This window comes from Ammodytes marinus, assembly GCF_949987685.1.
Source record: "Ammodytes marinus genome assembly, chromosome: 22".
In the NCBI taxonomy this organism is placed as follows: domain Eukaryota; kingdom Metazoa; phylum Chordata; class Actinopteri; order Uranoscopiformes; family Ammodytidae; genus Ammodytes; species Ammodytes marinus.
This window is the reverse complement of record NC_137226.1, coordinates 22,488,877-22,514,927: the sequence shown is the minus strand read 5'-3', so window position 1 is coordinate 22,514,927 and position 26,051 is coordinate 22,488,877. Positions and strand designations below refer to the sequence as shown.

General features: G+C 41.7%; 1 protein-coding gene across 1 annotated transcript; it reads right to left on the bottom strand.

Moving 5' to 3' along the window:
- Nucleotides 1–23: 23 nt before the first annotated feature.
- On the bottom strand, nucleotides 24–24,898 carry il17ra1a (interleukin 17 receptor A1a). Its single transcript, XM_080051048.1, has 11 exons — nucleotides 24,675–24,898; nucleotides 21,774–21,795; nucleotides 21,296–21,439; nucleotides 21,061–21,182; nucleotides 20,557–20,680; nucleotides 17,912–17,959; nucleotides 9,557–9,711; nucleotides 6,089–6,163; nucleotides 5,878–5,947; nucleotides 1,937–2,047; nucleotides 24–1,816 (listed from the first exon to the last, which is right to left on the bottom strand). Exons 1-11 carry the CDS (start codon nucleotides 24,765–24,767, stop codon nucleotides 411–413), a joined length of 2,370 nt encoding a protein of 789 aa, XP_079907174.1. The 5' UTR covers nucleotides 24,768–24,898; the 3' UTR covers nucleotides 24–410.
- Nucleotides 24,899–26,051: the final 1,153 nt, after the last annotated feature.

Below are 26,051 nucleotides of genomic sequence, written 5' to 3'. Positions count from 1 at the left end.
ATAAATTGGAGGAAAAAACTGTACAAAGTGATTCTGGATTCATTTATAGGAAAGGAAAATGATTGAACGTGAAAAAAGACAAGTTATATGACCTTCATTGTCAAGAATATATAAGACATAAAAATGTTCTTCTTTTTTTATGAAGGTAGGGTCATGTTGATTTGTCATCAAATCATTTATTAATAATATATTATGTTCTTCAGAAAGACATCACCAGACATTGGATATGCAACATACTGTATAAGCCCCACACACAAATACCTCTGTTAACTAATGTACATTCACAAGAGTGCTGTTTAATCCCTCTAGAGTGTTTGAACCTCAGACATTATTGTGATAATGAAGGGTTGTGGATAAAGTCAGTGCAGGTTCAGAACTCATTTCTTGAGTTGGACTTTGGTCCATTAACATCAGTTTTCTTCTGGGCTAATGTCAGATTCTTCTAACAGCTGGTCCTGCAGTCTCCTCAGAGCCAGCAGTGGATGCTCTTTGAAAGGGGCTTCATTTTGGGAGATGTAGCCTTGATCTGATCCACTGTTCTGAGCCTTCCCACTGGGCTCCATCTCCATAGGCTCACAGGGCTGGAGTTCAGATGAAGAGGAATAGTCACTCTGCATGGTGACACATGAGGATTGTTGAGGGTTTGAGGCCAGGGAGTTGTGTAGGACTGAACTTATCTGGTCCCAATGAGCAGAGAGTTGGCTCATAGGTAATAGGCAATGATCTTCCTCATCCTCCGTTGGAATTTGGCCAAAGGGTTCTTCCAGCCAGTTCTGTCTTTGTGGTGGTGGATGGTGCAGTACAGGCTCCACTATGTAGACAGAGTCTGGACTGGGGCTGTTAGGATACTGCTGATTTGTCAACACTTGGTCTGGGTGTAATGAATGCTCTTCAAACTTTGGGTTCACAAATGGTGTAAGCTCTGCGACGAATGACAGCTCGCTGCCTGTGTTTAGTTCAGGTGTATAGACATGAACACTGTTGTGATTATTGATTTCTACCTCCTGGGTGTAGACAGGAAGCCCATATCTGATTAGAGGAACACACTCTAGGACTGCTGGGATCTGCAGCTGCTCAATAGCAGGGTAAGGCTCAGGTATGAGCTCCTCCTCACTGTCCACACACTCCTTCTCAAACCAATCCGGATTGTCCAACTGGTATGCCTGGAAGGTTTCGATGGCATTCTTCAGGGCTCTACCTGAGGAACAGTTGAAATATTCATCCGCACCAATGCCCTCAATGTGGTTAACCTGTCCTGGCTGATACTTCTCAATGTCTAGGATGCGGAAGTACAGCTCTTCGAAATGCTTCATGAGCTTGTATTTGACTGCAATGTCAAAAACTGATGGTATGTCTTCTTCACTGCTGATGTCATCAAAGTAAGCTACCATGTACTTGCCCAGCATTCCTGCCTGGTACATGTCTGGTAGGAAGAGGTTTAGAAAGGGAGTGAGCATGTCGTCAGTAGGGGAGAGTACATCTTCCTTCAGGGTCACTCGACCTTGACCACACATGGCCCTCCACTTTGCCTGTACGCCTCGTGAGCATAGCACCAGAATTTTGTCAGAAGAATTTTTAAGCTGTTGACGTTGCCACTCCAGCCAGCGAAGGCGACCAACCATGCCTACCGTTGTGGAGTCTAGCAGGTCCACCAGCACCTTGGTGCCACACTTGTCCTGGAGGAAGGCGCAGAGCTTCAGAACTATGTCTCTGTGGAGATGGTGGTCCTGGGAGTAGATGAGCAGCACTTTGGAAGGTTCTTTAAGCTGCGATCTCCTCAAACTTCCCACAGGTGCCACATCCACACCAGGTATGCCTGAAAGTGCACAAGATTCTATCAGTAAACTAAGAGTAATGTCTAACTGATGTCTTATTAAAACCAGATGCATTTTGAAATTAGAATTCAATAGTTAGAACTGAGTATATTGTGACCAACCTTGCTTCCTGCAGAGGACATACATGATTAACGCCATCACTACACACAGAAACACCACTGCCAGGGCAATAATTGCGTAGGATGGGCCTTCGGGAACATCTGTTGGCTTTGCTGTGAAAATCAGAACACAGTTTGTTGTTTTCAATTATCTACTGAAATAGTTTCATGCAGCATCCGACTTCCTTGCACATTTATTTTTTGTGGCAAAATTAGGTCAGCCTGTCATGGCCGTCATTTAAGTCCATAATGGACGTCTGTTTAAGTCCACCATTCGGAAGTGTTGTCTGTATGTTGTGTTGTCAATAGGTTTTAGCTAATACAAACACTCAAAATGTATTTGTAAAATAAATGATGGCTGACCATATATAAGTGATTCTTGAGAAGTGGGAGAAAACAGGGTGCAGTGTGGCTCAGGTGGTTAAGCGGGTTGCCCAACGATCCAAGGGTTGGCGGTTCGATCCCTGCCCGGCCACCTGTGTCATGGTTGTTGTGTCCTTGGGCAAGACACTTCACCCACCTTGCCTTGTGTGAATGTGTATGATTGCTGTATGTTTGAGGTGGTGGTCGGAGGGGCCGTTGGCGCTGAATGGCAGCCACGCTTCCGTCAGTCTGCCCCAGGGCAGCTGTGGCTACTCTCGTAGTTTGCCACCACCGGTATGACTGTGTGTGAACGAATTGAACCAGGAACCCTGTAAAGCGTCTTTGAGTGCCTAGGCAATAAAGCGCTATATAAAACCTATCAATTATTATTATTAATGTTGAAAAAATACAAACCCTATGTTTAGGCAAATTAAATTACATGTACAGTGCTGTTTGAAAGTTTGTGAACCCCTTGAGCATTTTGGAATTTTATTGTGTTTAACCATTATTAATTCATTTTTATCAATATTAGTATTTTTTATATGAAATAATAGATGTTTATCAATTCAACATGTTTCTTTTCCAGAAATTAATTGTTAAAAGAGATAAAACAAATTATTTGCCAACTGTTGTATCTGCAAAAGTTTGTGAACCCTGAGCTGCATTGCTTAAATCGAGCAGGTAAAAACAATCAGGTGGGCCAAACTGATTGATGAAATAGACCAATGTAATGAGAGATCTTTAGGGAAGGAATTGGGTGGCACAAGGTAACAAAGAAAAAAACAAGTCAGTTTAGGCTCACCAAAGTGAACCCATACAGGTCAGACATGCCAAAAGGGAAAACAATCTCAGAGGATCTCAGGAATAGAGTTGTGATGCTGCACATTTGTCTGGGGACAGCTATAAATTAATTTAAAAAAAGTTTGAGCTCCATCGGTCCACCGTGAGGCAGATCATTTACAAATGGAGAGCTTTAAGAGTGACTTAACATCTGCCTAGAAGTGGACTTCCTTCAAAAATATCCACAAGCACCACAAAAAAAGTGATTTTTCAGTTAAAAGCCAACCCAAACATTACATCTAGTGATTTGCAGACCTCTCTTGCAGCATCTGGGACGGATGTGCATGGTTCCACAATAAGGAGAACACACAGACAACATGGCTTTCATGGGAGAGTTGCTGAAGAAGCCTCTGCTCTCCAAAAAGAACGAAACTGCTTGTCACAGCTTTGCCAGAGATCACCTGGAGATACCTGAAGTCTTATTCTGTGGACAGATTAGTCCAAAATTGAACTGTTTGGTCATAACCAAAACCGCCATGTTTGGGCAAAAACGCAACTCTGCCTACCACCAAGAGAACCTTCTCCCAAGTGAAGAACGGCGGTGGCAAATGGTCTGCAAATCTCCAGATGTAATGTTTGGGTTGGCTTTTACCAGAAAAATCACTTTTCTTGTGGCGCTTGAGGATATTTTTGAAGGAAGTCCACTTCTAGCAGATGTTAAGTCATTCTTAAAGCTCTCCATTTGTAGATGATTTGCCTCACGGTGGACCGATGGAGCTCAAACTTTTTTATATGAATTTATAGCTGTCCCCAGACAAATGTGCAACATCATAACTCTATTCCTGAAATCCTCTGAGATTTTCTTCCCCTTTTAGCATGTCTGGCCTGTATGGGTTCACTTTGGTGAGCCTAAACTGACTTGGTTTTTTCTTTGTTTTACCTTGTGCCACCCAATTTCTTCCCTAAAGATCTCTCATTACATTGGTCTATTTCATCAATCAGTTTGGCCCACCTGATTGTGTTTACCTGCTCGATTTAAGCAATGCAGCTAAGGGTTCACAAACTTTTGCAGATACAACAGTTGGTAAATAATTTGTTTTATCTCTTTTAACAATTGATTTCTGGAAAAGAAAACTGTTGAATTGATAAATAAACATCTGTTATTTCATATATAAAATACTGGTATTGATAAAAATGAATGATTAATGGTTAAACTAAATACAATTCCAAAATGCTCAAGGGGTTCACAAACTTTCAAACAGCACTGTATGTATCCAACATATACTGAGCTAAGGTTTGACACAACTTCCCAGCTTTTGTCCTTTTTATAAAAATTGACTTTTTACCTTGCTTCTCCTTTTTAACATGGGCTTTTTAGCTTGCCAATCCTTATTTTGTGTCAACTCCGTCAGACACCAAAAAACACAGATAAATGTTCCCTCATTTTATGCTAGACCCATGAGATGTATAGTGATCACAAATATTCACCAAAACTGATAAAGCCACAAAAATATTTTCAAAATGTATATGAATATATATGTTTCTGACGGTGTTGACATATTTAACGTTTCTTACACAGAACAAATAGAGTTTTTCTAGTAGCAGTTTGGTTTTTCTGTTGATGATAGGTGCATGAAATTACATGTTTATATCCAACATATACTAAGCTTTGAAACAACCTCCCAGCTTTTGTTTTTTTTACCGTCATTATCATCACCGTCAGATGTCAACTCTGTCAGATTTCCTGTCTGACGGTGTTGACATATTTAACGTTTCTTAAACATAACAAATGGAATTTATCTAGTAGCCATTTGGTTTTTCTGTTGATGTTAGGTGCTAGTATGAACTACTTCAGGAAAATAAAATTATCAAAACATTTCATATAACTTCTTCAGAAATTGTAAGTCGGTGTTGTGACGCAGGACTTTCAAGATTTGTAATGTAAAATATTCTAAAACTACAACACTAATCAGACTCTGTCTGACTCTAATGTACTCTGCACAGATAGCTTGTGACAATAGGTCCTTCACGGAGACAGCTGCCCCTCATATTGCCTGATTTTATTACATTTAATGAAATGGCTGACAGTGGTGACAAAAAGTGTCCCCCCACTTAGAAACCTTATAAAACATGAATGTGTTGTAGAATTTTTTTTAAATTTATATGAGAGATTATTTAGTGTTGCCTTTGATGAAAAAAGCTCTTTTTAATCATTAAAGAACATTTTTAATAGGTTTTATTGCATATGAAAAATTTAAACCTTCTCTGTGGACACACTGTTTTTGACGTCATGAGAAGTGTCATGAATTTGACATAATAATAATAAAATTAAATTTAAGGGGATAATTGTGCTCCAGAATTGTGCTTCTATTCTTAATCCCTAATAACATCTACAATTTTAAATATTTTTATTTTTAAAGATAACAGCAGTTACATTTTGTCCCAGCCTTTTGTCCCGGTTCTCAGGAATCACTGATATATTAGCTAGGGCCCAACTTGATCAAAATATTAGACTAGAGGGGGCGCCCTTAGCTCAGTTGGTAGGGCGTCCCCCCCATGGGCCTCGGCCAGCAGCAGACCCGGGTTCGATTCCAGCCCGCGGTCGTTCTCTGCATGTCACTCCCCTCTCTGCCCCATTTCAACTCTGTCTCTACACTATCAATAAAGCATAAAAAAAAAAAATGCCAAAAAAAAAAAAAATCTTAAAAAAAATAAAATAATAATAATATTAGACTAGGGGGTCTAGGTAAGTCATTGTCCTGCTCTGCCTTCATATTGAAATTCCATATCTGTCAACGTACCAGGACAAATATCCCGAGTCCTCTTGCGACGGACACAGTCCTGGCCACATTGTGGAAAAAGAGGTTTGATCTGCAGTGAAGAATAGCATCATTGTAACTTCAACATGAAGGTCAAAGGTAAACATTGATAATGCAGAGGTTCTTCCAGCTGAAGGAAAGAGTTTGGTTATACACTAACATCACTAAGCAGGATAGATTATGGAATACTAACCTCAGCTTCAAACTGGCAGCAGGATCTCGGCCATTTATCAAGGCTGAATGTTACATTCAGGGACGCCTGGTTAGCCTGGAGATGAGAGTTTTTTTATGGCCATAATTGTATCATTGAGGCACAGCATTGAAGAGTAATGAACAGAAAATTGATTCTATCACCTATCAAAACAATTATCAATTCAAATGTTTGATTGCTGACAACCACGTTGAGGAATGTTGCTAAAAATTACATTCTTCCAAAAACACCCGTTTCTTGCTAATTTGTTGCACTTTCCCTATCATACATATTTTACCATGTAATAAAACAACCCTATAAAAAATTATTAAAATAAACATTTATAAAATATAAATAGAATACTGCTGCAAGTAATCCAATAAATATAATTCTTCTCAAATAAAAGTATAGCATTAAATAAAATTCCAGCTTATAGGTATTTTTTAGTATAAAAAATAAAATAGTGCTGCACACAACCAAGTTTTCCAATAAAACGATACTTAAATAAAAGTTCTGCACAGCAATCAAAACAGGCCTGTACATTCGGCATATTTACGCCATATTGACGCTATTTACGTCATAATGACGTATCGCAGTGTGACGGTTTGGTATGAAGTTAAGTTAGGTTAAGTTATCTTTATTAGTCAATTGACACAAGGCCGTTGAAATTCATCTTTTCTCATATCCCCTCTCAATTTACCAAACTTCGGAAGGGGTCAGAGCAGTATAGCGCCCCTGGAGCAGTTTGGGGTTAAGTGCTTTGCTCAAGGACACAATGGTAGAGATGGTGGTGCCACTAGTGTGCCGTGAGAGATCGTCAGGTGTGCCTTGGGAAATGATCTAATCACCTAAATTAACTATTGTCGGGTGTCTGTGCTGTAATAAAGTGTGGCAGATAATGTAATACTCTTCTACCGTATCCGAATATAAGACGGGGTTTTTTCCCCTGGAAATAGGTCGTAAAAAGTCGGGTCGTCTTATATTCGGGGTCTATTCGTCGTCCAGTAATGGACTGCCCGTTACCAGAGCAACCATTCAGCTTAACAATAATAATAATAATAATAATAATAATAATAATAATAATAATATATTTAATATATACAGCGCATTTCTCGCACTCAAAGCGCTTTACATAGCTTCAGGGCCTGTGTCCAAGTTGTGTTTATTTTATTTTTTATCGGTTGGAACCAACACTCATGCTCACGCTCACGGAAGCGGTCGGGCATGCGTGTGTGCAATGGGAGAGAGAACGCTTTGTGTGGAGAGAAAAAAAGAGGCACGGGAAATCGCCAAAGCCAATTCAAAGCCTCGACTCATTATATTGCGAGTCAACGTGTCAGAGGCAGGAATCGGCTGTGCAATCGACTTTTACTGTGGCTTTTTAGCTGCGGCAGTTGCAGTGCATTGGAGATATTGCCAACTGCGCTTTCCTTTTATGCACACCACAGCCGCCGTAATGTTTAGATTTCATCATTTGCATCTTAGCCCTAATGATAATAAGAATAAGAGGCTTTACTTAAACGCTGTCCATGCAGTCGTTGTGATTGTAGCTTTAATCGGCTGTAAACTGAAACTAACAGAGATCGCGGAAGCCTTCCAATCGACAACGGTAACGTGCCCCGGTTATCATTTCAGCCTTAAACCACGGCGTTGATAGCTTTCGTTTCAGCACTAGGCTATGTGATTAACTATGAGCATTAAATAAATGTTGCGTCTCAGATGCCGAGGACAGCAGTGAGGATGACCCGCTATGCCAGAACCGAACCAGAGCATAGAGAGATGACAACGAGAGCGATCACAGCGGGGCAGAGGAATAAAGTCTGTGGTAAACACATCAGAGTTCGGTTTATTTGCACTACTGTTCATTTGCAAAGAAGAAAAGTGTTTTATTCAATGCGGGACAATAGGGACAATACACACCAATATATATTTCTTTAAATAATGTAAAAAATGTGCCGTTGTGCACAAGCCATCTGAAAGTCTGCTGAAAGGGTGGCACTACACACTGCCGTCTGTTGTTTTATTTATTTGTTTATTTGACAGGGACAATGAACAGCTCATTAGCAGTACCAGAGTTAGCTATAAGCTAATTTTCATCTGGAGTCCCTGGGCAGGACACAGAGGATAACATCTCTGTCAAAGTCAAACACTGAAATATAAAAACAATAACACACGATTTTACAACAGTAAAACACAACAACCCAATACCAACAATAAAATCACAACATTGGGACACCACCACAACAACAATAAAATCACAACATTAGGACACCCAGATTTCAGCCATGTTTTCATCCTAAATTTAAAACCAGCAAAGGTGTTCCACTCTCTTGTCTCGCTCGGTACTGCGTTCCAAGACTTTGTGACTCTAACAGAACATATGGATGTGTCAAACTCAGTGGATGAGTGCTGTAATACAAAGTCCACTCTGTTAGCCCAATACTTTGACCCATACTCTGGCTGTGACTGTCGCCGTCCGGCATAAACCCTGCCTACCTAAAGGATAGGGTCATAAACCCCGCCTACCTAAAGGATAGAGTCATAAACCCCGCCTACCTAAAGGATAGGGTCATAAACCCCGCCTACCTAAAGGATAGGGTCATAAACCCCGCCTACCTGAAGGGTAGAGTCATAAACCCCGCCTACCTAAAGGATAGGGTCATAAACCCCGCCTACCTGAAGGGTAGAGTCATAAACCCCGCCTACCTAAAGGATAGGGTCATACACCCCGCCTACCTAAAGGATAGGGTCATAAACCCCGCCTACCTTAAGGATAGAGTTATAAACCCCGCCTACCTAAAGGATAGGGTCATAAACCCTGCCTACCTTAAGATAGGGTAATAAACCCCGCATACCTGAAGGGTAGAGTCATAAACCCTGCCTACCTTAAGATAGGATCATAAACCCCGCCTACCTAAAGGATAGTGTCGGCGATGGAGACGCAATCCAGATTTAGCATTACCTAGCTGTCCCGATCAGAGCCGCACTGACCCGAGCTGCCCCGCTCGGTGGAAACGTTAGCTGCACTTAAATACAAAGCTCAAAAGCAAATCATTGACTTGACTAATAATGTAAGGTTGTTAAAATAAATAATAAAGACCAATAATAATTATGTATAGATGTTTTATCAACTATCAACAAAAAAAGTTAATTGTATGGCTAGGGTTCAAATGCAACACTTTTTCTTTCGTTTTTATCTGGGGCACCCTGTTCTGTTTCTCTATGGACCTGTCCCTGGGCTGGGACAGGTTGAAGAGCAGTGCTCTATGCAGGAGGTCAATGCTAGTCCTGGAATAGGATATGCTGACATCTCACTACCAATCAACTGCAGCTCTGCTCTCTGCAAGAGAAGCCTTTTCTACTATCAGCAGAAACATACTGCACATACACACAGGCCACAGTTTTCTGTACTGAGATAAAGAAAAGCCCAACTTTTATTGATACTGTGATCCCTCACAGAAATGCTCTTACCTTGAATATATGCTCTACATGTTGGGTAGGGAAGCATTTTACAATGACTGTGTACTGCTCACAGAGTGTGTCCGGACTGAAGCTGACCACCAGTGCAGCTTTTCCACTGAATGCAGTGATGTGAACCAGACTAATGTTAGGCTGCCACAGGCTCCCTACAGCACATCAACAAGACAACATAGGCTTAGGGTTAGGAACAAGGGTAATACGTTATAATAATGTTCATTTATAGGTGATTTACAAGTCATTTAAAAGCCACATATAAGTCATTAGATATTGATGAACCAATCATTTATAACAGTAATATATATTTGTAGATGATTAATAAGTGCTATGTTAACATATCACAAATGTGTTGTAAGTCATCAATAAAGCTTTTAGTAAATCATGAAATTCTCATTAAAGGTGAAGTAAGCGATTTATTTATGTTAATATAAGTGTTAAATCGCTCTTTATTCATACAGTGATCACTTATATAGTGTGCACGTTTCATAAAGCCGATCTCTCAGTCACCCGCTCTGCATGTAATCGGCAAATAAACTTTTCGGGGATCCCGAAACGGATATCCAATCAGAAGGGAGAACTACAAACCGTCCCCCGTCTCACTGCCGGTGCACGACAGATCGGTGAATGTTTATGCGCCTACAATGGTGGAGCAGGTAAAAATCCTTCCCAATGTCTGTTTTGATGGTTTTTATCATGTTTTGTCACACTTACTTATCTCAGATGATGCTAGATAACTTGCTGCATTAATGTGGTGACTTGGGGACGAGGGAGGGGACTGCTAACTGCAGTCAGTGGCAGGAAGTTAGCTAAACTGACAATTCCGCTTACTGAACCTTTAACAAATCATTGTTAAATTAATAAAAAGTCACTACAACGATTAGTTGACTCTAGGCAAGATTCGACCAATCACATTCAACTATGTAAATTTTTAGCCGATGACAGCCCTACAACACATTAGTACCTGATGAATGGTTTACACTTTAGATTAGGGCAGGGGTCTCCAACCTTTATTCAACTGAGAGTTTAAAAAAATTAAAGTTGCTAAGAGCTACTTGCATCACATAGCTTGTATTTATTATTTACATAGCACACATCAACTGAATTAAGCTACACTGACTCTTTTTTAAAGTTAGTGAGATGAGTGGCACTGCATGCAGTCCACCATAGAGGTGTATGCTGGAGTGTATGCACTCAGGAGACTGTGAGAGCCAATAGGGCTCCTTGGGTTGATGATGAATTAAAAGAATGCATGGTTCAAAGAGGTGAGGCAAAGGCAGTGGCAAATGGGTCTGGCTGCACATCTGATTGGCAAATATACTGTAAACTGAGGAACTATGTAACTAAACTGAACAAAAATAAAAATAAATTGTATTTTGAAAAGGATTAATGATATAAAACAAAAAAAAGCTATGGAGCACCTTAAAGCTCACATATTATGCACTTTGCTGTCAATTTTATATGGTCTAAGTAGTCCCTAATACTTATTTTTTTAGATGTTTGCTGAAAAACCCGTTCAGATCATTTATTGTAGCAAGCCTCTATACCCTGCTCAGGATCTCAGGATGACCTATATTTGTGCGATCTGGCTGGCCCCTCCCACCTCTCTGCCGGGCTTTCTTTATATGTCCATGGGGCTCTCCCACCGTCTCTGCCGTGCTCTCGCGATACTAGAGAGACACTGCGTGACTGCGAACACAGTGTTTACCTGGCCGGAGCTAAGCAATACTTTGAACAGTTTGACATGACCTGACATGATTAAAACCAGTGAAAACAGTAGCTTCAAAGTTTGATTTCTACAGGAATATCTTCCCATCCTTTGTCATGTTAAAAACGAGTCATTTTCAGACTGCTGTGGGGAATATAAACAGCGTGTTATGAGCAAAACTTGGTGCTACAACCGAAGCTACATGGGCGCTAACGCTAAAAATAAGACTCAGACGATAAAATAAACTAAAAATACCACTAAAATCAGTGAAAAAAATATCTTCAAATTTGACTTCCACACTATTAAGTTCCAATCCTTTGTCCTGTTAAAAACGAGGCATTTCCAGACTGGTGTGGGTAATAGAATTATGTTTTTATGAGCAAAAGCTGAATGCTTGTCTCGAAGCTAGCTCGGAAGCTACCGGCTAAAAATACCACACAAATCAGTGAAAAAAATATCTTCAAATTTGACTTCCACAGTATTAAGTTCCAATCCTTTGTCCTGTTAAAAACGAGGCATTTCCAGACTGGTGTGGGTAATAGAATTATGTTTTTATGAGCAAAAGCTGATTGCTTGTCTCGAAGCTAGCTCGGAAGCTACCGGCTAAAAATACCACACAAATCAGTGAAAAAAATATCTTCAAAGTTGACTTCCACACTATTAAGTTCCAATCCTTTGTCCTGTTAAAAACGAGGCATTTCCAGACTGGTGTGGGTAATAGAATTATGTTTTTATGAGCAAAAGCTGAATGCTTGTCCCAAAGCTAAATAGCTATACACCAGTCAGGCAAAAATACCGATAAAAACATTTCTTTCAGTTTCACTATTTGTAAAAACCCACAATAGCTTCCTATCCGTTGTGTTATTAAAAACGAGGCATAGACTGCTGTGGTTAAGATAAATTAGTGGAGTATGAGCAAAAGCATTCTGTGTTGGTGTATGTAACATTCAGGCTGTAGGCTATGGGCATCTTGTCGCTTAGCGGGGAAAGCAACATGGCTGTCGCTCGGAAAATTTCCTAGAGGATCTCGGGGCCGTGGACCAATAAGAAATGGGGGGGTGGGGTTATCATAGACTAGTGCACGGTGGACGTTTCTGGGGGGGAAGCATGGACATATAAAGAAAATATGGGGATGTGGCTGTGCCGACTATTACGTAATAGTCGGCGAGAATTCTGACTGGAGTATATTGGGGGGAGGGGTGGGGGTTTCATAAAGGGGGAGAGTGAGAAAAGGAGAGATTGTTATTTTTTTTTATATTTTGGCAGTCTCTAGGCACACCGTGGACCCATGGATATGTTGGAACACATTTAAAAAGTGCATTTAGCATAATATGTGACCTTTAAATAATGGTTGCGTTCCGAATCGCATACTCTTTCTTTTTTCTATTCTACATACTACATCCGACGATAAAAAGAATCTAGTTAGGATGCAGTAGGCATACTATTGGGACATACTTTTCTCTCTTATTTCATCATAACATTGCGCCTTGATCTTGCCTCTTGCTTTTATATCCGTCGCATCCCCGTTTGTTTTCATATGGAGGCTTCGTCGATGTTACGTCACTTCACGTGCGCACTGGATTGTGGGTCAGAATCGCCCAAATAGGATGCACTTTTCAACACTAACAATCTTGGCCGCATGAAGTAGGACATCCGGGTACTTCTAACCATCCTAAATCTGGCCACAAGAATCGGGACATCCTAAATCTTTTTTCTACATACTATATAGTAGAAAGTATGCGATTCGGAACGCAACCAATATCATGGGCAGAAAGGGTAACTCCAGGGCCAGGCCCAGCAGCAGACCCGGGTTCGATTCCCGCCCGTGGTCGTTCTCTGCATGTCACTCCCCTCTCTGCCCCATTTCATCTCTGTCTCTCTGCACTATTAATAAAGCATAAACATGCCCAAAAAATATCTTAAAAAAAAAGAAAGAAAGGGTAACTCCACTCCATCTTTCATAGAAGTTGAAGGGTCCTTCATAACTAAACCTACAGATATTGCAAATTACTTTAACAATCATTTTATGGACAAAGTTTGCAAACTCAGGCAGGAAATGCCAACACCACACTCTGAACCATTGTATTCGTATTCATGAATAAAAGACACAATAATGAAAGATAAGAACTGTTCTTTTGAATTTTGTAAAGCGGCTATAGAGGACGTAGAAAAACTACTATTATCTATCAATAATGAAAAACCACCTGGTATTGACAACATGGATGGAAAGCTGTTGAGGATGGTAGCGGATCAGATTGCCACTCCCATATGCCACATCTTCAATATCAGTCTAGACAGCAATATGTGCCCACAAACCTGGAAAGAGGCAGGAAATTACCTGGAAAGGTAATACCTTTACCTAAAAATGCTTGTGCTGCCTCTACTGTCTCTAACAGCAGACCAATCAGCCTGTTACCTGTTATAAGCAAACTGTTGGAGAAAATTGTATTTGGCCAGATACAAAGCTATTTCTCTATGAACAACTTGACAACCAACTATCAGCACGCTTATAGGGAAGGACACTCAACCTGCACAGCGCTCACTCAAATGACGGATGATTGGCTAAAATACAATGATCAACAGAATATTGTAGGAGCAGTCCTGTTAGACTTCAGTGCTGCCTTTGATGTCATTGATCATAACTTACTATTAAGTAGGGATGCACCGAACATTTGGCCACCGAAAATGTTTGGCCGAAAATGGCAAAATAAGTAATTTTCGGTTTCGGCCCGAAACAGTTAAAGGGCCGAACAAAATTACCGAAAATTGACGAACTAAATGACACTAAGGAAATATGTTTTTAAAAGAGCTGCGCGCTTGTAAACCAGGAAATGGCAGTAAAGAGAGACGTAACCGTGTATGCGAGTCCACGTCTGTTTGTGAGCGCGCAGCAGGAGCAGTTTGGAAGGTGCATGCATGAAAATGTCAGAGTCCAGTGTGGGAGCATTTTTTCAAACTGGATGAAACACGGCGCAGTGCAATGCTTTAAGCAGCATAAAGTTAAAACGCCCGTCCAAGACTGATGTTTAATCACCTTAGAAACACAAAAGCCTTGCGCGAGCGAAGCAGCGATTCACCTGGTGAAACCTCGCCAGTGAGGGCCGCCGCGCAAAAAAAAACTTTATTTTGACAGCTAAAATGATAACCGGAGATATCCTGTCCGTTAGCGCTGTTGGGGGAAAAGGCTCCTACGATCTGATTGCATTTCTTGAGCCTGAATACACAGAGCCAAGTCGGCAAACTGACAGCGCAACTAAATATATGTCCAGTGAGCCGCCTCCCCCCGTTTCAGTCTACAGACGAAAAAGTTACAATCACCTCCTAAGCATGGACATCGTTTAAAGCCTCTCATTGTTATGATCATTAGGGCTTTGATGCAAATTCTGACGTCTGAACATTACGGTGGGAGCTGTGGTGCAGTTTTTTTAGAGCAACTCAACCTGCACTGCACTGTAAAAAATTAAAAAAGGCAATAAGTCGATCTTTTTGTAGATTCATCCTCATATAAGTCAAGGTAAAAATCATTGAGTGGTTCACAAATGAATTCCTAGTAAAATGTTAATTTTTGAAGGTTTTACTGTTTCTTTGTTTATTTAGGGTTGCTTTTTAGTTGTAGGCTATGTTTGAGGAGAACATTTGGGAGTTCATGTATGCAATGTTGAAAGAATTGACTAAATAATAAACAAAACTGCAAAAGCCTCTTTCGGTATTCGGTTTCGGCCTTTCGGCCAACTGTTTAATTTTTTTCGGTTTTGGCCAATAATTTTCATTTCGGTGCATCCCTACTATTAAAGGCCTATTTCACCGGTGGGAATATGAAGGTGTATTGAATTCTGAGATCCTATGTAGTATAAATGTGCAAAAAAAAATTAAATTGGTTCATCCTAGCCTGAGAAAAGGCAGAAAGAGTGTTTATGGTCTCACTGTCTAACCCTACATTTCTCTTTCTGTGATGTCACAGAAAGAGAAATGTAGGGTTATTTTTTTTGCACATTTATACTACATAGGATCTCAGAATTCAATACACCTTCATATTCCCACTGGTGAAATAGGCCTTTAAGTAAACTTACTCAATCTGCCTCAGCATGGCTAGAAAGCTACCAAACTAACAGAACACAGAGGGTTTCCTTTAACGGAAGCCTCTCAAATACAAGACAGATACAGTGTGGGATTCCACAGGGTTATTCACTCTTCTCAATTTTCACAAATGATCTCCCACTTGTTTGTAAGGAAGCCTGTGTGTCTATGTACGCAGATGATTCGACAATCTACACGTCTGCTCGAACAGTTAAGGAAATTACCTCGGCTCTCAACAATGAGTTGCAGACAGTATTTAAGTGGATCACTGATAACAAACTTGTCCTGAATATATCTAAGACTAAGAGCATTGTATTTGGATCCAAACACTCACTAATCTCTAAACCTCAGCTGAATCTGGTGCTGAACAATGCTGATATTGAGCAAGTACAAGAAACAAAGCTTCTTGGTGTAACTTTAGATAGTAAACTGACATGGTCAAGACATATAGATTTAATGGTGCAAAAAATGGGGAGAAACATATGTTGTCAAGAGATGCTCTTCTTTTTTAACACCACATCTGACCGAACAGGTCCTGCAAACCTTAGTGTTATCACACTTAGATTACTGCCTGGTGGTCTGTTCAGGTACCACAAAAACAAATCTAGGGAAGCTACAACGGGCTCAGAACAGAGCAGCTCGCCTTGCCCTTCAGTGCACAATGAGAGCTAATATAAACAACATGCATGACCAACTCCTCTAGCTAAAAGTAGATGAGAGGTTAAAAGCATCCCTTCTCTCATTTGTGAAAAATATTAATGTACTGAAAACCCCTGATTGTTTGTATAGGCAACTCACACTCAGCTGTAATGCACACACATACCCCACTAGACATGCCACCAGTGGAAACTACACTATTCTACAAGCAAGCCAAAACAAATTCAAAACAACGCACAGTGTTGTATAGAGCTATGGTTGAATGGAACTCCCTCCCAGGGCATATATCTAAAAATCTGAAAAAAACTGTGTTCAAAAAACATGTAAAACAACACCTTATTGCTGTCCGCAGACCTACTATTTTAAATTTTTAATGTTTCTCCAGGAACCTGAATGTTGTCTTTTCCTTTACAGAAAAAAAATATTTCCACTATAAATTGATGCAGAAAAGGCACAGATTGGTGGATAGAAAACCACCAGAATGCAGGAAATTAAGTGTTTGACGCTAAAAAGATTCTGTGGGAGCACCTCCATACCCCCCACCTATAATTTGTCCCCCAAAATGTTGAACTGAAACCTAGCCTAACCTAGGCTGACCTCCGTCAGTGAGATATGGCGGGGGGGCAGATGGTGGAGGGCTTTGTAGGTGAGGACCAGGAGTTTGTAATGGATCCGGTATGAAATGGGGAGCCAGTGGAGCTTTTTGAGGACTGGGGTGATGTGGTGCCACGAGTTGGTGTTAGTGAGGAGACGGGCAGCAGCATTCTGGACCAGTTGGAGTCTGTTAATGGAGGTGGTGCTGATGCCGGCGAGGAATGAATTGCAATAGTCGAGGTGGGAATCTAATCTTTGCAATATTACGGAGGTGATAGGAGGAGGTTTTGACGGTGTGGCGGATGTGGGGTTCAAGGGAGAGGGTGGGATCAAAGATTACGCCAAGATTGCGGGCCTATGGGGAGGGAGAGACCGTGGTGCCGTCGTTAGTGAGTGTGGGGGGGTTTGTTAGTTTGCTGAGGGTGGATTTGGAGCCGATGAGTAGGAGTTCAGTTTTGTTGCTGTTGAGTTTGAGGAAGTTATTTTTCATCCAGAGTGTAAGGGAAGACAGGAAGGATTCAATGTGGGAGATGGGGAGGTTGTGGGGGGATTTGGTACTGAGGTAAATCTGGGTGAGGAGGTCATTGCGGACTTTGAGGAGAGCGGTTTCTGTGCTGTGGAGGGGGCGGAATTGGAGGGATTCAAAGAGGCTATTGGCGTGGAGATGGTATTGGAGTTGTTTGGTGACTATGCGTTCAAGGGTTTTGGAGAGGAAGGGGAGGTTGGAGATTGGGCGGTAGTTACAGAGGGAGGCGGGGTCGAGACCGGGTTTCTGCAGGGTGGGGGTGACAGCAGCAGATTTAAAGGCAGAGGGGACAATTCCATGGGACAGTGAGGAGTTAAAGAGCTTAGTGAGGCAGAGAAAAGGGAGGCAGGACTTGAGCAGGGTGTAAACTGCCTATTTTGTTTATTTATGAGTGAAAAAATGTGCATGCGCAATAAAGTATACAAAAAAACATGCTACACGCGCGCATTAGCCTTTTCCCTCTTGGGCTAAGCCACCGATGTTTTATAAACCTAGAAACACCCCTGGTTGGAGAACCCTGGATTAGGGGGATGCAGAAAGGTTTGTTAATGACTTATTAATAATTTACCAATGATTTGTTACTGAGTATTTCATGATTTACTAAAAGCTTAATAGATGACTTACAACACATTTGTGATACGTTAACATACTATTTATAAATCATCTACAAATATATATAATAGTTCATCAGTATATATTGATTTATATATGACTTATGAATGACTTATGAATCAGTTATAAATGAACATTATTATAAAGTGTTACCGACTTTAGAATATCAACAACTCACCTCTCTCGACGCAAAACTGGGTCATCTTCATTGTGGGATCTTCACAACCTTATTCAATCAGAATTTGAGAATTTAAATTAAGAATTTCATCATTTGAGCAACGTAAATATCACAAATCTACAAAATAACCACTACACCTTGAGGGCCCCATGGTGACAGATACAGATACCCATCTGATCTCAAGTGGGCTAGACCGGTAAAATAATGGCAAAAATAATAAATGTCAACTCCAAATCTTTAGCTTTGTTTTTCAGTACTATGCTTTATCATTCAGCCTACATGTGTAGCCTTCATAATCACGGATCACAAGGGATCTATATTAGCACAACACATTTATTCACATAGAGGCCAGTGGAATTTAAATAAAATGCATTTCACTTACAGCACTTACTTTATTTGTATACAGGTGTTGTACAATTATTGTGGACAATAGGCCTATCATTTATTAATGGTTATTATTAGCCTACTTGTTTGATTTCTTTTTAAATAGAGAGGTTATTGGTCGTTTTGGAACATGTATTTCCCAATTTAAAACATAGAGAGCATTGACAATTCAGAAAATAAATATTAACAGTAACAGTGTGGCACTTCTGTAAACTGGTACAGAAGAAGTGGTGTAAACACGGTGATGTGGAGTCTTAAACTGTCCTAGCTTTGCACAGCACTTCTTTCTGTTCAATGTCCCTGAATCCTAAATATATCCATAGAGCAGCGCTGCGTTTCACACACACACCAGCATGCTAGCTACCAGCTCCTGAAGGAACTCAAGCAACCACAAGAACACTGTCTAGTTCCTGAGCCCACTCCACGTTTTCGTGAGGGAACCCGCCCTCCAGGCCTGCCAGGGGAGGCCTTCTTTCTTCGCCTTCCAGAGGGGGACCGGCCGCTTCGCCTTCCTGAGGGGGATCACCCCCTGCTCCTGCCCGAGGGGGACCGCCCTCCGCTCCTGCCAGAGGGGGACCGCCCTACACTCCTGCCCGAGGAGGACCGTCCTCCGTTCCTGTCCGAGGGGTCTCCTCCTCCCGAGGGATCTCCTCCTCCGTTCCTGCTTGAGTGGTCCAGCCCCCTGTTGCCGCCCGAGGGGTCCAGCCCCCTGTTCCTGCCTGAGGGGTCTCGCCCCCTGCTCGAGGGGCCCAGCCCCCTGTTCCTGCCTGACGGGTCTCGCCCCCTGCTCGAGGGGCCCAGCCCCCTGTTCCTGCCTGAGGGGTCTCGCCCCCGGCTCAAGGGGCCCAGCCCCCTGTTCCTGCCTGACGGGTCTCGCCCCCTGCTCGAGGGGTCTTGCCCCCTGTTCCTGCCTGACGGGTCTCGCCCCCTGCTCGAGGGGTCTTGCCCCCTGTTCCTGCCTGTGGGGTCTCGCCCCCTGCTCGAGGGGTCTTGCCCCCTGTTCCTGCCAGAGAGGTCTCACCCCCTGCTCGAGGGGTCTTGCCCCTGTTCCTGTCTGAGGGGGACCGCCCTTCGCTCCTGCCTGAGGGGGACCTCCCTCTGCCCTGCCTTCCTCCGGGGGCCTGGCTTCGCCGTGGCCGGCCGCCTGAGTGGTTCTGCCTTCGCCGGTCTCCTGCGGAGGTCCGTTCTCGTCAATGCCGGCTACCTGTGGGCCTTCGCCGATGCCGGCTACCTGTGGGCCTTCGCCGATGCCGGCTACCTGTGGGCCTTCGCCGATGCCGGCTACCTGTGGGTCGTCGCTGCTGCCTGCCTCCAGCAGGGTGCCTTCGTCGCCGCCGGCCTCTAGAAGGGGTTTATTGCCTTCGCCTCTGCCGGCCTCCAGGAGGGTTCCATCGTCCTCTTCTTGGCCGAGGCCGGCCTCCAGAGGGGGTTCCTCACCTTCGTTTTCGTTGCTGCGGGCCTCCAGAGGGACTGAGCCCTCATCGTCTTTGCCGTCGGCCTCCTGAGGGGTTCCACCTCCACTCTGCCCCTGCTTGCCGTCCGCCTGGGACTCCCTGCCGTGCCGTCCGCCTGGGACTCCCAGCCTTTTTTTCTCCCAGTGTTTGGTCGCCTGGAATTCGACCTTTTGGGGGGGGGGGGGGGGGGTTACTGTCATGATCCTGCCTGGGCCTCTTTGCCTCTGTTTTGTTTTTTGCCCTTTCTGCTTGTCTGGTTTATTGCAGGGTTGGAGCAGGTGTGTGGGAGTCAGTTCAAGCACTCACAGCTGCCAGCAATCACCAATCTACCGCCCTTCATATCCCCGGCCTGACCTTCCAGATACTGCCAGATTCTAGTTTCAGTTCACGCAGTCAGTAGCTCTATCTCTCATTACCTACCTGTTGCAGCTCTGTTTGCATTTTTGCTTCGTACTAATTTTTGTTGTTTTTCCTGCCACAGCTCTCCCGGTCTGACTCCCCCATCGGCTCCAACCTGCACCAGCGAGCACTTCCCCCCCGGACTCCTCTGCCCGCCTGCTCTGGTTTGCTCTCGCCCAAGCCCCTGGACATTCTCCGGTGCGCTCTCCCTGGAACCCTCCAAGGACAGTTGGATTTCCCCTGGATCCCGACCCAACCCCCAGCTGATTCTTGTTCAATAAACCTTCTTAAACTGGTACTGTCTCCGCGCCTGTGTCCTCCCTGTCCGACTGTAACATAATGATCCATAAACACAGACACGCACACACGCACACACACACACACACACTGGTTTTGACTTCAACTCACCAGGAACCAGGACTTCAGCGCTGACGTCGTAGCTGGTGTGGTGCAGCTCTGGTTTGGGGATGTTGAAGACAGAGACCCTATATGTCTGCCCAGGCTCCAGCACCATGCTAGATGAGACTGACCACTGAAAACACATAGGAATACGTGTTGGCAAGGAACTTACTCAGATAGCGCTACCACAAACAAGCATGTGAGTGGGCTTTACATAAAACCATGCAACACTTTCCCAAATCAGCTTTTTTATCTCTACAGTAGATTGGCCAACCTTGAAGAAAGTCTTGGAGTACCTCCTCATTCTGAAAACATTTTCAGCTCAGCCAAAAACAGACGTAGAGTATATCTTGGATAGCGGTCTCTTTCATTAAAATAATAAATCTAAATTTGAACCGAAAAACTGTCTTTGCAAAAACTCCTTGAGTTATGACTTCTTGTTTTTAGATGGTGTCTTCTCAAAGTCTTTTCAGAGTCTTCTAGTGTATGGTCCTACGTTGGTGTTCCACCCACCTTCTCCCCTGAGGGACTTCTCATTGGGAGTTGTTCTTTGAAAGTATATCGAACACACATGTTCTGGTTGGTGGCCACCAGCAGAACATGGATCTCTGTGGATTTCAGGTACCGGATACCACCTAGGGAGAGAGAGACAGCAGAGGGCTAGGCTTAGCTACAGTCATCATGACACATTCTAATCTGATTCTATGTCACGTTTAGAAACAGCATTTTTATGCACAAGTAGACGTACCTTCATCCTTTATCTTCCAGTTAGCCAGCAGTACAGGCTGCAGGCCTCCTGCCGAGTCCAGCCTGGTCTCCACAGACACCTGCAGCTCCTCTGGGCCGCTGGGAGTGTACTCATGCACATCCAGCCAGTCACTGTCCATACAGTCTACACACACACACACAAACACACAACCACATACACACACACACACACACACACACACACACACACACACACACACACACACACACACACACGCACATACACACCCACACACACAGACACTGAATGTCAGCCAGTTTGGTAAACAAATTCCGCATTTCAGCACATCTTTTTTGTTGGTTAAATGTTTTGTCTTTATTGAATGTAAAAAATAAATTAAAATAAATCATTGTGATTAACAATAATAGGTGAGTGTATATTATATCCAAAAGTATTAGCAATATTTGCAACAAGGACATGACGGTATTAAGAATTATGAAAAGTTAAATTCACTCACTGGTTACTGTACAAGCCAAACCCTGTGAGGAGAAAAAGACAACATCTTACAAATCTACATATAACACCTCAGCCAAATGTTCACCAATCACAAAAAGTCATTTTACAAAATAGCAAAATTCAATGAACATTAAACTTAAGTATTTTGTGATGTGTAAAACATTAAAGAGGACCTATTATACTACTTTTCTGGTCTTAATTTCTTGTTTTACACTGCTATAGAGCAACCTGACACGAATCACATCACAAAAAACTATGTAGATTTTCGGGAAGCTCTTTCTCTTATTTTGGCGATCCAGCATGCCTGTGCTTCGGCCATCTCCGCTCCCCCCGCCCCCTCCTGCAAACTCCACTCCGTTGTGATTGGTTACCTTCCTTCCGGAACACTTTCAGTGGCGGGAAGCGCGAGCATGGACCTATAAGGGCGCGAGGCAGACGCGAGCAAGAAAGTGACAGCATTACTATACATGGAAACATCCGCGTGGTGACGACACCAAGTTACATGCGACGTCACGATGTTACAAAGCGTCAAGCCGCTTTGAACACGTGACTTCTCGACTGGCTAGAATAGTGTCTAGTGCTCTGCACAGACACCCTAGACGGTCAGCAGGGAATACGTCGAAATGCATGTAAGTCATTATTTGATAATTTAGTATGGTTAAGCATGACTATAAATCATCATAAAAACGTTTATAGGTCATAAAAGTCAAAAAGCATCATAGGTCCTCTTTAAAGTATATTAAACAAGATTCATTAATGTTCCAATTATATCATTTGCAATTTGTTTTATGTTGTAAAAAATTATTTTTGTATTATACATTTTTTAAAGTTATGACAAAGATCAAGACAGCGTTAAAATTACATTGTAGCCTGTATCAAAACATTTTAGATTACCTCATAACTTTCATATAAATTTATGAATGTTGTAAATGTTTTTGTACAATTTGATGGAAAACAGTTTGCTCTGTTTGTGTGTATGAACAGTGCTACACAATTATTATTACTAATAATCAAAGGATGACCTTTTTAACACACTGGAAAAACATAAACATAGATATGTGAAGGCAACAAAACTATTTTAAATCTCTATGGCTGGACAGATAAAAGCATCATTACCTTGAGATAATGAAAATTGTCAGAAAACATGAGACTGTTTATATTGAGTAAAAGATGAAGAAATAAGATGTATTTTAATAGTGGCAGCAGTGCACTGTTGTAACTTCGTAGTGTTTGAACTGGAATGTATTTTCCCCACACTTCCTTTTTATCTATACATTGAATTTATGTGGACTACAGGTACAAGTTATGCACTTTAACTGTATTGTCTGTTCAAACCATAGACTCTATATAAAAGCTTCCAATTCACTGTAACGTGTAAATATCATAGCCTACACTGTAAGAAATTTCCCTGTAAAAAAACATTAATCAACTGGCAGCAGGGTTGCCATTTTCTTACTGTTAAATTAACATTATATGACTGTCAATAAAATTGACAAGATTATGCTGTTAATGAAGAAAACTGTATGAACCTGTTTTTTCAGTAAAAACAGTAATCAACTGGCAGCAGGGTTGCCATTTTCTTACTGTTAAATTAACATTATTTGACTGTCACTAAAATTGACAGGATTATACTGTTAATGAAAAAAGGGATGAATCTGGACTAAATGTTTGTTATGTTGTTTGCACCGTGAGCAAAGGGGATGTTATATTTCATTGGGCAGATCTGTTTCATTCCATATGAAAATGTACTATGTCCCCTATTTGTTCAAATGCTAAACACAGAGAGCAGCTTCTGTTTGTTACTTCAAGACACTTTTTACAATATATTAAGTTCAATGGAATGATTAATTTCTATTGTAAATTGTCTCCTGAGTTGAACTGGGATCTTGTTTAAGATTTCCACAAACCGTTTGTTATAACCAAAAATAACAGTTAGTTCACACAGACATTTTTTATTTAAACAAAATGCATAGTGAGGTAATGGAATGAAACATCCCCTTTACTGAGGGTGCAAATAGCAACATAACAAACGTTTAGTCCAGTGCAAGTCATTGTGGGAAAGGGGGCGTCTCTACAATACACTTTGTTGTGCTTACTTGATTTATCTAAGGCAATCTGTTTCCTTAATTCTACTGAGTAAACACAACTCTTCAGTTAAGTAAGACTAACTTGGTTTAATTACGTTAACTGCAATTTCCATTTCCAAGTAGATATAACTCAACTTTAAGTAAACTTAACCAGAGGATATACAGTAAACAACACTTATTAGTTAAGATGTGGATGGATGAGGATTAATGAAGAAAACTGTATAAGCTTCACATGTGCAGGCAGCTCATGTCAAGTTGTCCCTTCCAAGTTTGATGGTAAATTAACAGGAAAGTTCAGTATTTTTGAAAAACATTACCGGTCCGTAAAATAACAGCAAAGGACTGTAATTTAACAGACTGCCTTTTATTTTAACAGTTAAATGCTGTTTTTATAAATAACAGGTAAATGCTGTTGAAATCCTGCTGTAAATTTACAGCAATTGTTTACAGTGTACTGACCTACTTGCCTACTGACCACAGCTTTCAGGAAACACATCTCAGTCAGCATGTTTTTCTGGTTTATTCTCTAATTCTCTAAATGGCATCAATACGACAAGATTAAAGAAGATATGTTAACAAAAATAACCTTTATTGCTCTCATATCTGAATTAATTATAGCCTACACTGAACAAAAAAATAAACACTTTTGTTTGTTGCTCAAAGATCCCTAAGGGGACTAGCTATTTCTCTCAAATTTTGTTCACGAATGTATTTGAATGTAAGTGAACATACAATACATTCTTTTTAATAATAAAAATAATAAATCTTGTCGATTTTTCTTACAGAGCAGCCATTGTTAAGCGCTCAAGTCTTACCTGTAGAGAGCAGTTAGCAGGGAGCCATGTTAGAGCCGCCGAGGCCGACACACACAGGCACAACACCAGCGAAGCTGGCCGAAGAAGGCTCATGTTGATGGCATAGGCTTCTTAATACTATCACAGCATCAGTCCCAGTCTACTAAGTATTCTGACAATAGAAAGACTTTCAAAACAACAGCGGAAACTAAAGTGGAGAGAGCGCGACTCTTCTGTTAAATGAAAAACTTCCTGCTCTATATGTAAATGACCCGCTCTGTTTACAGTAAGTGACGTCATGCTGCTTTCAAATCGCTTGGGATTATAGAGCATCATTCTATTAACTTTGCTGCTTCTGATCATTGTGTGAGCATGGTTTGACAGGTAGGCTATTTTAAAAATCATATTTTTTTTTTACGGAATAGTGTTTGCCAACTAGAGCTGAAATAAATGTTCCTCTCTGTCCAGGGCAGAAATACTGGGGCATCATCATACCAACCTTCTTTAGATGCATGTCAAGGCATCTGAGACCAGAGCATAGTCCTGATCCACTGCAACTTTAACAATCCAATCTAAGAAATTACCTCTATCAGTCCATGAGACTTCCTCAAAACAGTCACATCTTGTGTCAGGAAAGTACACCTGCAATAATCTACAGACACAAGAGTACATTACACAACACAATATCTAAAAAGTTCTTCCACAAGCATTTCACTTTGTGAAATTTGTAGCACTGCAAACACAAAACTAATTACCTGAATGTTCTGGTTGTAAAAACTGCTGAAAGTTGCTGTAAAGATTAATTTGTACCAGGAAGTACATGTCCTGTCATTTTTCCTAGAGACATTGAATGCAACATGACTTATGATGCAGATGCAAAGAGCACAGAGACAAAAATTCAAAAAGACACATTTCTGACTGATCTTTGCTCTTCATCATGATACTAGAATTACTTGATCCTATGTGGGCTCCAGTCTAATGCACAGCAGTCAGGTGAAACCCATAGACACGTCTGATCTGAAGGAAACATCTTCAGTTTCCTCCTACACACTGTTTATCAACCAAATAGTGAAGTGGTGAGGAGGGAGTAGAATGTTCTACTAGCGCTGTGTTGATGGCACAAGACGACCCACATGCAGTGTTGGACATTTGGTTTTAGATATTTAGTATTGAGTATTTAGTGTTAGCAGATAGTTGACTGCTACAGCCTAGAATTTCAGCTCCCTACTTTCTCACTAAGAGGAGGGCCCAGCTTTCACTCAACACCATTCAGACTTGCTGTAGTGGCTCCACAATGGTGGAACCAGCTCACCACTGATATCTAGACAGCAGAAACTATACACATCTTTCTAAACTGACTGAAAATGTGTCTGTTCAGACTTTACCTTGGCCCATGAA